Here is a 15,930-nt window from a genome sequence, read left to right on the forward strand (position 1 = left end):
AGAATGTACATCCTATGTTGTGCCCCCAAAATGTGGAGCTCTTGCTGGCTTCTACTCTGTGAAGCTTTACAGAGCTCCCCTTCAGTCCTTTTTGAGGTAAGCAGAGAATAAGAGGTAATGAAGAATAACAGAATAATAAGAGTTGGAAGGGGCCTTGGAGGTCTTCTAGTCCAACCCTCTGCATGTTACTCTCTGTATGCTACTGTTTGCAAATCCAGAAGAAGTGTTTATTGTTAACGACTATGACGACTGGTAAGAAGACTTTGTTATTGGATTATCCCTGGACTGTCGTTTTGGCTATCTCCTGCTTTATATGTGTATGACCTGGACTGTTTATTGGACTGTGCTTTACTATTTCCTGAAAGTAAACACAACTCAGTGTATCTGTGTGTTGACTGTGTTTATTCGTAATTACTCTCAATCACTTTCATGTGTACACCCTTGCTACTCAAGGGTTACTCTGCGGATTCCTTAACACAAATCTTGCCCAAGTTTATTCCAAGTGTAGGACAGTTTGAACCGAGATTCTCCCAGTGTTTATTGGATAGTGTTAATCTGTTGCCCCAGCTGCTGAGGAAAATGTCAAAGTGGAAGCAAGAGGCACCTCAGGCAAATCAGGTGACGGGAAGACTTTTCCACAGAATTACAGAGCTGATCAGCTTCTCTGAGAAGCAATCACACTAAGTAACAATTGATGAATACAGGCAACCAGGCATTTTCCCACAGGTGAGCCGATAGGATGATAAAAGGACAGGTGGATAATAGTTCCTGCTTTGAAGGCCATTTGATTTTGGTGTCAGTGATGTGGAAATGGGAGTCTGCTCTTCCCTTAGCAGCTTAGTAATTTTGGCACATTCTTGTGGTAAAGGATGAGCGGGAGACGAAAAACTAAGGGAGATTTATCAATAAAGTCTTTGAGAGTTAAATCACGACTTGGTGTCAACTCACTAGTTTCCTGCCTTGTGGCTCCAAAGCGCCCGTTCGATCTACGAATATTGTGTCGATTTCGTTTCCATCGCAAGCTGCCAACTTGGCTCGTCTTCCGTTGTACTACAAAGGGAAGAACAACCTTTATTTGGGGTTGAAGTAATCCTTCACATCCTGGACATAAATTGTTTCAACTCCTATCCTCAAAATGATGCTATAGGGCACTGCACACCAGAACAACTAGACCCAAGGAACAGTTTTCCCCCGAAAGCCATCACTCTGCTAAACAACTAATTCCCACAACACTGTCAAATAATTTTCTAAGGCTGTATTACTATTCATCTTCTCTTCCTTACTACTATCTATCTCTTCCCACTTATTACTATAACCATGTTGCTTGTATCTTTTAATTTATATTGTTTTTACTTGTTTCCTAGTATGATTTGATAGCTTATTAATAACCTTGACTATCACTAAGTGTTGTATCATTTTATTCTTGATGAATGTATTTTATTCTCCTTAGGTACACAGAGAGCATATACACCAAAGATAAATTCCTTATGTGTCCAATCACATTTGGCCAATAAAGAATTCTATTCTATTCTATTTCTTTAAAGGTTCCCAAATGCCAGATTCCCAGGATAGGATGGAGAAGGTAGGGGAGAACAAATCAGGGAAACCAATTTCTAATTTTTTTAACAGGAATCCTTGACTTGTGACCACAACTGAGCCCAAATTTTCTCTTGCCAGACAGTTGTTAGGTGAGTTTTGCCCCATTTTGCGACCTTTCTTGCCACAGTTGTTTAAAGGAATCGTTGCAGTTTGTCAAGTTAGCAACCCAGTTGTAAAATGAATCTGGCTCCCCTGTTGGCTTTGCTTGTCAGGATGTCGCAAAGGGTGACCACGTGACCTCGAGACCCTGCAACCGTCGTATATATGACTCAGTTGCCAAGCGCCTGAATTTGGATTGGGTGACCACGGGGACGATGCAACAGTCGCAAGTGTGAAAAATGGTCGTAAGTCACTTCTTTCAGTGTGGCCGTAACTTCGAGCGGTCAATAAAGAAATGGTTTTAAGTCGAGGACTACCTGTATTGGGATAAGAAATAGCCTGGAAAGAAGTCTGGGATTTGGGACTCCTAAATTCCTGGTTGGTGTTTACTCACTTCTTCCACTAGCCGAGCCTGTCCTTGAAGTAACATGGGCATCAGAGCCTTCTGCAGCAGGTAGACAGAGCCTGGGTAGAGCATACGTCGTCCGAAGGTGTGTGCCACTATAAAGCTGTCAAGAAATAGGTGGGGAAATGAAGGACAGGAGTCTCAACATTCAACATCTCTCTGACAAAGTTTACTCTAGGACAGGGGTGTCAAACTCAATTTCATTGAGGGCCGCATCAGGGCTGTGGTTGACCTCAAGGGGCTGGGCAGGCGTGGACAACTGGGCGTGGTCGATTGGGTGGTCGTGGCCAGTTTGACACCACTCCCCAAACTGCTGGCATGTTTCCTCTTTGCACTGGGTAGAGCGGGCCGAAGCCATGCTAGCCTGGTGTTTCATCTTCGCTTTGGGTAGACTAGGCCGAAGCAACGCGGGCTGGCCCTTTACAATTTCCAGGATGGCACCACAGATCGTATTTGACCACATCTTGGGCCTTGTGTTTTGACACTCCTGCTCTAGGAGCTCTACAACCTCAGACAGAAAACCTCAATCGTTAAACCTTCACATCCTGGACATAAACTGTTGCATTGTAAGCCAAAATAATCAGACACAAGGACAGTTGTTTCCTTCATGCCATCACTCTGCTAAACAACTAATTCCCACAACATTTGTCTTATGCCCCTGGGATGTCAAACCACCTAGTAGGGCTGTATTACTATTACTGTTATCCTTCTCATGTTTCCCATTATCTATTTCCTTAGCTTCTTATGACTATAACTTTGTTGCTTGTATCTCATGATTTATGTTGATTGCTTTTATTAGTACCCTATTATTAGTACCTCCGCCACTCAGGAGCCTGAGTGGCGTAAGAGGCTAATGACTCCTATTAAGGCAGCATTTAACATCCAGCTGCCTGCAATTACTGCGAGTTCAATTCTCACCAGGCTCAAGGTCGACTCAGCCTTCCATCCTTTCTAAGGTGGGTAAAATGAGGACCTGGTTTGTGGGGGCAATAAGCTGACTTTGTATAAAATTTACAAAAGTATGAAGGCTATTGCTTAATGCATTGTAAGCCGCCCTGAGTCTCCGGAGAAGGGCGGCATATAAAAATAAATAAAAATAAAAAAATAAAAAATTATGATTTATGTTGATTGATTATAGAACATTCAATGACTATCACTGAGTGTTGTATGTTATGATTTATGATGATTGTATTTTATAATTGTTTTATCACTTTTTTTTTTTTTTTTGGCTTTAATTTATATGCCGCCCTTCTCCGGCGACTCAGGGCGGCTTACAATGCGTTAAGCAATAGCCTTCATACTTTTGTATATTTATACAAAGTCAGCCTATTGCCCCCACAATCTGGGTCCTCATTTCACCTACCTTTGAAAGGATGGAAGGCTGAGTCAACCTTGAGCCTGGTGGGATTTGAACTTGCAGTAATTGCAAGCAGCAGATGTTAATAACAGTGCTTTAGTCCACTGTACTACAGGCTCTGTACTGTTGCTTGTATGTATGAAGACTTAGAGCTTATTCCTTGTGTGTCCAATTCCTTGTGTGTCCAATCACACTCAGCCAATTAAGAATTCAATTCAATTCAATTCAATTCAATTCAATTAATTCAATTCAATTCAATTTATGCCAAGTGCTCATAATGCGATCATGTGATTGTGTGGTATATGTGCGACCATTGAAACTTTGAAAACAAGTAGTTCTGGGGTGATCTGTTATAACTTCGAATGACTGCTAAGTGATCAGTCGTGAAGCGACTGTATTCATTAGCTTCCAATTAATCCAATCCATTTTCTTATCCCAACATTACAGGCGTCTTTTCTTTGGGTCAACCATCAAGCTTCCTATTTCCTTCTCTGTCGATACTTTTCAATATCGGCTAATCTCACAACTAAGTATGCAAGGTCTAACCCGGCTAGAATTTAAGGGGGCAACCACAAAAATATAATAAATTTAGAAAAATTAAAAAAAAAATGTACTGGCAACCATTTCCTTATTGTTCCCAAGAAACAACAAAGGCGTTATCTGTCTACTTATCAGGAGTCGAGCTCGACCTGAGGGAAATTTTTACCTTTCTCTAACGTGTCACAGTAGAAACATATTAAGTCTTTGGGATGGTACAGGATAAATTAAAATCTATAGAGCTTCTCAGTCATCCCAAAGGTGCTTTTTCCAGAAGGCAACTGGACTTTCTTGGGGGGTTTTTTCCCTTTGAAAACATTTCACGTTTCATTCAAGAAAGCTTCTTCAGTTATAAGGTTGACCAGGAATCTAATATTTCTATTGACAGTCTTGAGGCAGCCAAAGTGCCGATGTCATCACTGCCTCTGCAGGCCTTCAAAGTCATGGAAAACTCCTCAGGAAACACCTAAAGTCCCTGAGATGATACCCAGGGGTGAAATGCTCTGAAAACTGCTACTGGTTCACTTTGCTACCGGTTCATTTTGTGCACGCATGCGCACCATATGCACGCTTTGTGTGCATGTGTACTGCAGACGCTGCCGTGCAGTGCTGAAAAAGGAGGCTTAAGAAGCCTTTTCTGAGTCTACAAACGCAAATAGAACAGCAGGGGGGGGGACACAGGATTTCCTGCTTTCTAATGAATATAAATTGTGCAGCATAGTTGATCGTTGGAAATACCGGTTCGCCTGAACTGGTAGCATTTTTTACTACCAGTTCGGGTGAACCGGTCCAAACAGGTAGCATTTCACTCCTGATGATACCCAATGTCCTTCGAGGACTTTGAAGTGAGGTGGATGGCTATTTCTGTACTTCTTTATCCAGTGGTGAAATCTAAAATTTGTTACTACTGGTTCTGTGGGCATGGCATGGTGGGGGTGGGGTGGGTGGGTGGGCGGTAATGTGACTAGGTGGGTGTGGCCAGTTTTTTTTTTTTAACTTTTAAAACAATTTTTTCTACAACCTCTTCGGGGAATGCTTTCAAAAGGCTCTGACGATCCAAGCCGAGTTGCTTGATCGTCAGAGACATTTAAAAGAAAAAAACCCTTTTTTTCTTTTAAATGCCTTTGATGATCCAAGCTGAGTTGCCTGATCATCAGAGGCATTTAAAAGAAAAAAGTCTCTGCCGATCAGGCAACTCAGCTTGGATTGTCAGAGGCACTTAAAAGAAAAAAAGGTTTTTTTTTCTTTTAAAAGCCTTTGACAATCCCAGCTGAGCCGCGCGATCATCAGAGGCTTTTGTTTTTAACTTTTAAAAGCATTTTAAGAGGTTGTAGAAAAAATGCTTTTAAAAGTAAAAAAAAGCCTCTGATGATTGTGCGGCTCAGCTGGGCATGGGGGGAGGGGGCAGGGATTTTTGCTACTGGTTCTCTGAATCACCCGCCTCCATTGCTACTGGATCAGGCAATCCAGTCCGAATCGGGAGCATTTCACCCCTGTCTTTATCTTATCTGGAGTGTGCCAGCTTGTCTGGGTGTGCTAATGTTTCTGGGTGGAGGAATGGACAATAGAGCAAACAAATAAATTTCAGTCTTAAAGTCTGTTCAGGGTTCTCCCTTGCTAAGGGGGGGGGGAGGTTTCTTTATTCAGCTGAATAAACACGTAAAGCTTATCAAGGTAAATACCTGGACTCGGTCTCTCTTTATACCAAGCCACACCTGAAACCGGCAAAACAATAAGGTTGTTAAGTCTTTTTCATAAATCCTTCCTTTCCCCACCAGTCAGTTACAACCGAAGAAGCTTCTTGGATGAGGAGAGAAGCTTTTTCAAAGGAAAAAATAAAGTCCAGTTGCCTGTTGAAAAAAGCACCTCGGGGACTACTGGATAGGCATGCAGATGTTCATCGGTTCAACTAGTCTTTTGACATCTGCATAATTTTCTTGTGCCCTCAGCCATGTTTCACCTGCTTCACAAAGGTTAAAACCGGAACAAGACAAGACAAGACAAGATACCTGGCAATTTGGCAGGGCAGCTTCTTGATCGCATGGAGAAAACCATTGATTACACTTCGATGCTTTGGTTCTGACCGCAACAAGGGGACGTTTCCTGAATCTGACCTGCAAGTATTTACCAAACTGTTTAATTTATCTCCAAGGGGAAAGATTGTGTCTTCTTCCAAGACCAACAGAGAAAAGCACATGAAAGCCAGATCACTGAATGCATTGTCCAGTGACTGCCGAGAATATTGCGGGGAATATAGAATGGAATACATCATCCAGATGGAGGACATAACCTTCAAATATGACTGGCTGGTGCTAAAGTTTTCACAAAATAACCAGAGATAGCAAAAGCAAGCAAGGAAGGAAAGAAGGAAAGAAAAGAAGGAAAGAAGGAAAGGAAAGAAGGGAAAGGAGAAGAGATGGAGGAGGCAGGCAGGCTGGCAATCCTGAAAACTGGCAAAGTGCACTTAAAAATCATGCATGTATATCCCCACCTATGCTATTCATACAAAGATTTAAGCTCTATTGTGAATGTTTGCCAATAGCCAGCTTTCCTCTGCATTTCTCCATTCAATATACATATGTTACCCCATAATATATTTCGTGATCAGCAGCCAAGTTTTTGTCTCTACTTGAAAGGAGAGAAGACGACCGAAAATGAAGGACAGAAAGGAGTTATTCCCCACTGTCAACTCACCGACTCGTGAACTCGTCCCACCGAAAGTCTACAGGCCAACTTCTGAAGTCAAAATTGTAGCTGGCAAGTTTCTTCTGTGAAGCATTATCAGAAAGAAAAAAAAATGATTAAAAAAAAAAACATGCGGTGTAAGATTAATGCAACTTCTAAAGTCAATACCTTTTTTAATGAAATACGGTCATGAAATAACCTTCCTTGTTTAGACTGTTTAGACAGTTTCCTTTTCTAGGTTCAGAGAACATTATAAAATATCTAGATCCATGATGGCGAATGTATAGCACACGTGCTGGAAGTGGCACGCAGAGCCATCTCTCCAGGCACGCCAGCTGTCACCCATTGCTCTTTCGCGCACGCGCTGGCCAGCTGGTCTTTGCGCCCGTGGGAGAGCTGGAAACCGGAAGAGCAGTTCCCTGGTGCGCATGCACTGGAGAGCTGAGCTTGTGGTTTCTGGCATGCTGTTTTTTGTGTACGCATGCGTGCCAGAAACTGGGAGACCAGATGGCCGGCTGAATGTGTGTGCTGGAAACTGGAAGCTCAGCTTCCCGGTGCGTGCATGAGCACTGGGGAGCTGCTCTTCCAGTTTCTGGCGCTCCCGCGTGCATGTGTGTGCGTTCCAGTTTTGGCACTCGGTGCCAAAAGGGTTTGCCAACACTGATCTAGATTAATGTAGGACAAAATACTAGCAACCCTCTCTTCAAGCCGCCCAAAATTTAGTCTTCTTCAAAAGAGAATGAATATTAAGGCTGAAGGTTGAGAGATGAATGGGTGCAACAGTCAACACAAATAAACATCTTTCTCGGGTTCTAACTAGGACTTTGTTTTGGTTTCCTTGACTTAAAAAGAAAAACAGCGGATATGATTATTCATAATCATAATTTCATATGCAACATGAATAATAAGCATCTACAGCTACCCTTACCTTGTGTTCAGGTGTGCCATACCGGTGAGCATCTTCAAGGATGGTGATGAATTGGATGTATTGAGGATTCGTCCAGCGCCCGATGCCTGAAAAGAAGCAGGAATCCTTTCAGTGACTGAGACCCTAAATGGTCCCTTTTGTTTGAAGTTCCCACCCAGGAGGCCTATGGGATGCTATTTCCTTCCCTTCAAATCCCTCCCTGAAAATTCAACCCTTCAACTTCAACTATTATTATTTCTATCAATGCTATCTCTATTGATGTAGGAGAGATGACCACGCTGAGCCTGAGGGAAGGGTTAAAGGCTTCAACAGTCTCGAGTCCCTTCGGTGCCCACAAGAGATCTAAGTCCAGCCCACCTTGAAATTCCGTTGGCTCTTATCTGCTGCCAGTTTAGTGGTTCAGATCCTTCTAGAGAGCGTTAAACCTGTCGCCATTTGAACAGGTCTTGCTTCCTGATTTATTACACTGGACAGTTGTATTAGTAATAGCAATAGCACTAAGACTTATATACTGCTTCACAGGGCTTTACGGCCCTCTCTAAGTGGTTTACAGAGCCAGCATATTGTCCCCCAACAATCTGGGTCCTCATTTTACCAACCTTGGAAGGATGGAAGGCTGAGTCAACCTTGAGCCTGGTGATATTTGAACTGCTGGCAGTCAACAGAAGTAGCCTGCAGTACTGCATTCTAACCACTGCGCTACCACAGCTCTTATCTCTCCCCTTCCCTCCCCTGTCGATGTTTAGAATAGAAGCAACTTCAGGGCTTAGTTTTTGGCTCTTACAGGTAATCCTCGATTTACGACAACTTGATTAACAACGCTTTGGAGAAAGTAACTTATGACCCGTCCTCAACTTTATGGCTAATCATCACACCAGCCTTGTGGTCATGTCACAATTTGGGTGCCTGCCAAATGGCTCACATTTATGATGGTTGCAGCATCTTGCTGTTATGTGATCCTGTTTTACCACTTTCCCAGCCAACTTCCAATAACGAAGTCAATTGGGGAAGCCAGAATCACTCAATGACCATGTGATTTGCTTAATGGCCATGGCAAAAATGGTTGTAAAATTGGGTCTGCTCCCATGATGTCTGGCTTAATGACCACATCACTTAATTCTGGCCCCAAATATGGTTGTACGTCACCTGTATAACCATTAATACAACTCAACTCAGGTACAACTCAACAAGCACAGAGACCAGATTCCAAACCTAGTTAAAGTATGGCTTCCCGAGTCAGTAGACCTACCACCCAACGTCCACACTGTCAAAGCACACACCTCTTAGACAGGCAATCCCAGCCAAGAGTAGTAGCATGGTCCCGGCATAGTGAGAAATAGCAACAACTTTCGGCATGGTTAAATACCCTGGAAAGAAAGAAAGGAGAAGAAAGGGAAGGGGTTCAGAGCCAGCAGTTGGCACATCAAAGGCTAAGAATGCATTGTTGTTTCTTAAAGGAAGAGGGGTTGATTACTGACTTCCCTAATCTGCCTTCTGGATGTTCTAGGGTGGCAACTCTATGACTTTCCAGCCAGTAGGAGTCTTTTAATTGAGGAGAACCGATGTGGAGGAAACCTACTTTCAGACAGCTAAAAATAAAATGAAATGTAATTTTCTTGGCTATTGTTCACCCTAACCAAAGTTCCTAAAAAAAAAAATGATCCAACGCTACCATTTTGAAATACACCTCAAAATAGCATTCACATCTTTAAGAGGGAAAATCTTAATAGTATATACCCACAAACACTTACACATTTGTGTCAGCGTTCCAGAAGAACCCAACTCCAATTAAAAAGAGGCATTTTCTCAAAATTACCATGAGTAGGTATACTGGCACATCTGGGAAAACCCGAATCTGAGAGTTCCGGGTTTATACAAAATCCCCAAATCCATCCCCTGCATCAGTCCATCACATGGCCCAATCACCATCCGTCCCAACTTGAAACACCACTGCAACCACTCCTCCTCCAGATGCAGGCATACCATGACCTTGACGGAAAAGAAGAATGCTGTTATGTCTAACTACATTCCCTCTACTAAATCCCCCCCCTCCTAGTTTCCCAAGCACAAGAATGTGGCAGCTTGGAAGCTTCCAGTGTTAATATGGCTTCCAAAACTGACAGTGTGTGTGTGTGTGTGTGTGTGTGTGTGTATTGGTAAAGATTCCCCTCACACATATGTGCTAGTCGTTCCTGACTCTAGGGGGCGGTGCTCATCTCCGTTTCAAAGCTGAAGAGCCAGCGCTGTCCAAAGAATGATTTAACCCAACTGGGTGACTTTGGGCCAGTCCCTCTCTCTCACTTCTAGGAAGAAGAAAGCAAAAGCGAACCATTTGTGAAAATGTTGCAAAGAAAATAGCAGGGAGTTCCTGCAGTCAGAAAGAATTGGAGTTGATTCAATGGGCCATAAAAATTTGCATGTCCAACCCCCCTCAAAAAAAAAAAAAAAAAGTTCTTGCTTTAGCTTTGGCTGTCGCAAAAGTGCTTTTTTCAGGAGGCAACTGGACTTTCTTGTTTTTTGTTTTCTTTTGAAGTTGTTTCGCTTCTCATCCAAGAAGCTTCTTCAGCTCTGACAGAATAACAGGGAAGAGCTGAAGAAGCTCCCTGTCAGATCTGAAGAAGCTTCTTGGATGAGAAGCGAAACATCTTCAAAAGAAAAAAAAAAACCATACAAGAAAATACTTCATTCACTTTGAGGTACCTTAACACAAATCAAAATGAAGGACATATACAGTTAAAGCCCAGCTAAGTGGCAAAACTGAGCTGATCTTGGCAGGTTTTCAAAAGCCCATCAGGGTCTGGCCTTGTTAGTGCTTGGGACAGGAGACCACAAGGAAATCCCCAGAGAAGTTGGAAAAAACCATCCCGGAAAAAGGCAGTGACAAAGAAGCATTATTTGCCGAGAAAGCTACATGGAACCTGTCCATGTCATTGCCAGCAGCTGAGTTTGATAAAGAAAACATCATCTCTTTAAAGGGAACGTTCCAGGGATCGATCCCCATGTTTCCCAATTTTTTCCATTCCGCTGTGATTTAGGAGCAGCTCCTGGAGAAGGTTTGGGGGTGGCCAAGTAGGCATCTCGCCCATCAATAATGGCCTTGGGGCAAAGCCAAAGCAAAGAATCAGCAATTTCCTTTGGAAACTCCAAGATGCTTTTTCAGGAGGCAGCTGAACTTTCTTGTTTTTTTAAATTATTTTTTATTGTACAATTTTCTTCGTTACGTATAAAATTTCTATATTCACAATAACAGTATACTGTCTGGGTACAATCTCTACAACCTGTTGAATACAGATAGTGCATATTATACAAACAATAGTTGTGACTATTATTCTCAAAACCTATTCATCCTCATCTTCACTTATCCTTGTTGAGAATTTCGTGTTATTTGATTATGCCTTCTGTTCGATTTTATCTATAATCCATTGATAATAATATCAAACATTATAAAACATCAAATAAACATCACATTTGTAACTATTAACCTCCGAATAATCTTAGGGTTTACTTATCTTAATTATTCAATATTCATTATTCAGTTAAAATTAATTACTTCATCATTGTTTACATATCCAGATTTCTAACTTCTGCTACCATTTCCTACCCATTAATAGAATACTTCCCAGATTAAAAAAAGTAATCTTTTCCCCATTTCTAATTTCTATCTTTATACTAACTCTTAATGGTATAGCTCCTATCAGGGTGGATTTGATTTAAATCGAGTTGATTTAAATCACAATTTAAATCATGATTTAAATCACTAGTAAAAAGGCTTGATTTAAATCAACTTGATTTAAATCATAATTTTTAAAGAGCAACTGTCATCTCTGCTACTCCTTTGACCCACTGTTGACTTACAGATAGTCCCAATGTTGCAGAATATACAGCCTCATGCTACATAACTAAGCTCCATTTCATGCTGAATAAACTAAATTATTTATGTATCTTAAATAGAAAACTATCTTACAATAGATTATTACCCCAAAAGTTTTTTATTAAAATAAATTCAATAAAAATCAAAAAAATCCGATTTAAATCAAAAAAATCCGATTTAAATAAAAAAAAATCGATTTTTTAAATTTTTTTTTAAAAAAATCATTGATTTTTATCCACCCTGGCTCCTATGTTAAAACAGTATTCTGCATTTATCCCTCATCTCTTGCCTGTTTTCGTATCTCAACTCTTGACTCATCTTGGTTTTTTTTCTTTTGAAGACGTTTCCATTCCCCCACCATCCTGTCAGAGCTGAAGAAGCTTCTTGGATGAGAAGCGAAACATCTTCAAAAGAAACAAACAAACAAACAAACAAGGAAGTCCAGTTGCCTCCTGAAAAAGCACCTTTGGGACAAGATGGATGACTGAGAATATCTACAGACGTCAAGGCAGTGATGAGTTATCAGCATTTTCATTCAAAGCATCCTCTGGTCCAGAGTCTGGAGTGGGCAGCTGGATCCATCCAGCCCATCCTAGGCCATGATGATGCAATCTTCTCCTGCCTTCATTGATTGTTGGCAGTGGCCCAAGGTATCCTGCAAATGCCAGGAACTGAGCGAGTGACTTCTGGTAGCATATAGATAATCCTCAACTTGCAAAACTATTGGTTTCGTGACCATTCAAAGTTACCGTTTTTCACACTTATAACCACTGCCGCATTCCCAGGGTCACGTGATCAAAATCCGGGCATTTGACAACTGGCTTATATTTATGACAGCTGCAGTGTGTCCCCCCCCCCGGACATGTGATCCTGTTTTGCGACATTTTGACAAGCAAACTCAATGGGGAAGCCAGATCCACTTAGCAATAGCACTTAGACTTATATACCGCTTCACAGGGCTTTACAGCCCTCTCTAAGCGGTTTACAGTCAGCATATGGTCCCCCCACAACAATCTGGGTCCTCATTTTACCCACCTCGGAAGGATGGAAGGCTGAGTCAATCTTGAGCCTGGTGAGATTTGAACTGCAAGCAGCCGGCAGTCAGCAAAGTAGCCTGCAGTACTGCATTCTAACCACTGCGCCACCTCGGCTCTTCACAACTTAACAACTTCAATTTCAACAAACTGCAGCAGTTCACTTAATGATTGTGACCAGATAGGGTGCAAAATGGGGCAAAATTCACTTAACCAATGTCTCACTTAGCAACAGAAATTCGGGGCTCAATTGTAGTTGTAAGTTGAGGACTACCTGTATACATGACCGTGAGGCTGTGTGTGCCTCCCGGCATCATTTCCAAATCACAGAACCTGTCCAATTGTTTTGGCCCTCCAGCAGCCTGCGCGGATTGTGGCTGATCCCGACGATGAGGAGGCTGGTGTGGGGTCGCGCCAGCAGCCTGCGCAGCCGGCGCTCGCGTCGGACAGCGAGGAGGCTGAAGAGGATGCGATGCCAGAGGCAGAGACTCAGCCAGGGCCTTCAAAACCTCCAGAGGCTCCTTCAAGTGGAGAGAGCGAAGTGGAGGAGCCTCTTCTCAATGCTCGAGCATGCAGGGCTGCCAAAAGGCAAGAGTGGCTACTCAGGAGGAGGAGGTCTCCTTGAGAGTAAGGTTTGACGATAATTGGCCACTCCCTTAGCCTATTTAAGTCGCAGGCAGTTAGTAATTTCTTGCTGGAAACAACATGTAATTATTAAAGAGCAGTTTGGATAGTGAGTGTCTTGTCGTATCTTGTTTTCTGGGCTGGTTGCCAACCTTTGCCGGACTTTGTTTATTCTTGGTACATTATAACTTTGATAAGGACCGTTGGTGTGTCACAATCCTTGGGAATCCGGAGCTGGGGCAGAACACCAGTAGAGCAGCCCCCTGCCCCCGATTTGGTGACCTGCAGTGGCCACCAGAGGTGATAACTGACCTCTCCTGAAAGGGACCAGAGCACGCAAAGGATAACCATCCTACAACTATGGAGCAGAGAGGCAGCCTCTAACACCCAACGATTCACACAGGACCAGCAGCCCATACCTTTTCTGTACAGGTAAAACACAGCGAGCGGGGAGGAGTAATAGGAAATGGACCACAGCACGGAAGCCTGCAAGGACAGAGCAAAGGGAGGGGTGAGTTACACAAGAGAACCAACGTTTCCAAGAATCTTTGCAAAGCCGGGATGTTTGTGCACCCTGAGAGAGGAACTGGGTGAAAAAGCAGCAGAAAGAGAACTGAGAAGGCTACGGAAAGCGGAGTGGTTGAAGCCAACAGGGAACCGAGTCTGGAAAGAGCGACGTTGCTCAGAGAAGGGGTGTACCCATAGCTACTCCTGAAAAACCACTAGGGACTGTTACTGTGTGTAAACATGCTTTCATCATGCTCCTAATGAGCTCTCTCAACAGCTTCCCTAAAGCAGGCAATATTCCAAATGAGGGAGAGGTAGAATCCTGTTTTCTCTGGAATGGACTTCAGCTCTCCTTCACCCCACTGCAGAATAAGGTGGCAGGACTCAATGCAACTCCTGTTTCATAATAAGAGGTCCTCCTATTTCCTCATTTATCCCTCCTTTTATTATTTTTATCAATAACTCAAGGCGGCAAAAATACATAATGCTTTTTCCTCCTCCTGTTTTCTCCAGAACAACAAACCCTGCGGGGTAGGTTGGGCTGAAAGAGAGCCATTGGCTCAAAGTCATCCAGTTGGCTTTCGTGCCTAAGGTAAGACTAGAACTCACTCTCACCTGGTTTCTAGCCTGGTGCCTTAACCACTAGACCAAACTGGCTCTCAAATAAATACCGGTAAATAAAAGTAAATAAATAAAATCAAATGGACAGCAAACATTCAAAGCATTCTCATATAAAATCCAGTTCAAGGGCTCTCTTAAGGAGAATAAAGCATATAATGATTTCACCATCCAGTCAGCTGTAAATGAGACATAAGAGCAGGGGTGAAATGCTACTGGTTCGGGACGGTTCACCCGAACCGGTAGTAAAAAAAATGCTTTAAAAAGTAAAACAAAAGTTCCGACGATTGTGAGGCACAGCTGATCGTCAGAACCTTTTTTAAAGCATTTTTTCACTACCAGTTGGGGCGAATAGGTAGTAATAAAATGCTTTAAAAAAGTAAAAAAAAAAAAAAAAAAGGTTCCGACAATCAGCTGTGACAATCAGCTGTGCCATGTGATCCTCGGAACTTTTTTTTTTACTTTTTAAAGCATTTTTTTACTACCTATTGCCCGAACTGGTATTTTTGTGTAAAGTGTGATAGTTTATTTTTTTGAGCTCTCTGCGACTCTGTGAGGTTCCTATTTGTTGCAGGGGCCATTTTGTGTGAAGTCCAGCTGTTTTTGCATGGTGTGTGAGTCAGTTGTGCAGCTTTTGTGTTATTTTTCTGTAAAGTGTGATGGTTGGTTTTTGAGCTCTTTGACTCTGTGAGGTTCCTGCTTGTTGCAGGGGCTATTTTGTGTGAAGTCCAGCTGCTTTTACATTGTGTGTGAGTCAGTTGTGCAGCCACGCCCACTCGGTCACATGACCAAGCCACGTCCACCAAGCCATGCCCACAGAACCAGTAGGGAAAATGTTTGAATTTCACCACTGCCTAAGAGAAAATGTTCTAATCCAAGTGTGATGAAGGTTATTTTACACTTATTTAACAGCTGTAAAACCTGCGTCGAAGTGTAGAGCCTGGAGAAAGGGTCTGACAGAAAATATTTAAGATATCCTTTTCTGATATACTCTACTGGTAGTCCTTGACTTACAACCATTCATTCAGTGACCAAACAAAGTTATAACAGCACTAAAAAAAGTGACTTATGACCGTTTTACACACTTACAACCGTTGCACGCTTATGACCTGATGGTCATGTGATCAAAATTCAGACGCTTGGCAATTGGCATGTATTTATGACAGCTGCAGTGTTCCAGTGTCATGTGATCCCCTTTTGCGACCTTCTGTCAAAAAAAATCAATAGGGAAGCCAGATTCACTTAACAACCATGTTACTAACTTAACAACAGCAGTGATTCGCTTAACAACGGTGGCAAGAAAAGGTTGTAAAATGGGGCAAAACTCACTTAAAAACGGTCTTGTTTAGAAAGTGGAAAATTTAGGCTAAATTGTGGTCATAAGTCAAGGAGTATCTGTAATATTATACAGGGGGAAAAGAAAACAGAGAAAATGGCGAAATAGTTACAACAAAATGTTTTTTTCTTCTTTGAGGAGGATCAGTCTGGAATGTGACTTGCACAAGCACAAACGTGTACAAATCACTCTAGACTGTGAGGTTGTTATTTTCCTCTATCTCCCTCTCCCCAAAATGAAATGGAGGAGGCACTCACCAGCGCGAGGATGCTGTCTGCATGTTTTTCAAGGGTCCGTGGCTGGTAATACGATTCCTGTTGAAAGAAACA

At 42.4% G+C, this 15,930-nt stretch overlaps 1 protein-coding gene across 2 annotated transcripts in view; it reads right to left on the minus strand.

Moving 5' to 3' along the window:
* ABHD16A (abhydrolase domain containing 16A, phospholipase) overlaps positions 1–15,930 on the minus strand; it is a 46,067-nt gene that overhangs the window by 21,452 nt on the left and 8,685 nt on the right. Inside the window, exons 2-9 of one of the 2 annotated variants that reach the window (XM_034421542.2) lie at positions 15,859–15,915; positions 13,560–13,626; positions 8,892–8,978; positions 7,612–7,697; positions 6,693–6,766; positions 6,008–6,112; positions 2,093–2,207; positions 949–1,050 (exon numbers count right to left, since the gene is read on the minus strand). In XM_034421542.2, the coding sequence (XP_034277433.1) occupies positions 949–1,050; positions 2,093–2,207; positions 6,008–6,112; positions 6,693–6,766; positions 7,612–7,697; positions 8,892–8,978; positions 13,560–13,626; positions 15,859–15,915 (693 nt within the window). The remainder of the gene's footprint in view (positions 1–948; positions 1,051–2,092; positions 2,208–6,007; positions 6,113–6,692; positions 6,767–7,611; positions 7,698–8,891; positions 8,979–13,559; positions 13,627–15,858; positions 15,916–15,930) is intronic. The other variant, XM_087888135.1, reaches the window with a different exon arrangement.

Source organism: Pantherophis guttatus, chromosome 2, assembly GCF_059756535.1.
Source record: "Pantherophis guttatus breed Tessera chromosome 2, ASM5975653v1, whole genome shotgun sequence".
In the NCBI taxonomy this organism is placed as follows: domain Eukaryota; kingdom Metazoa; phylum Chordata; class Lepidosauria; order Squamata; family Colubridae; genus Pantherophis; species Pantherophis guttatus.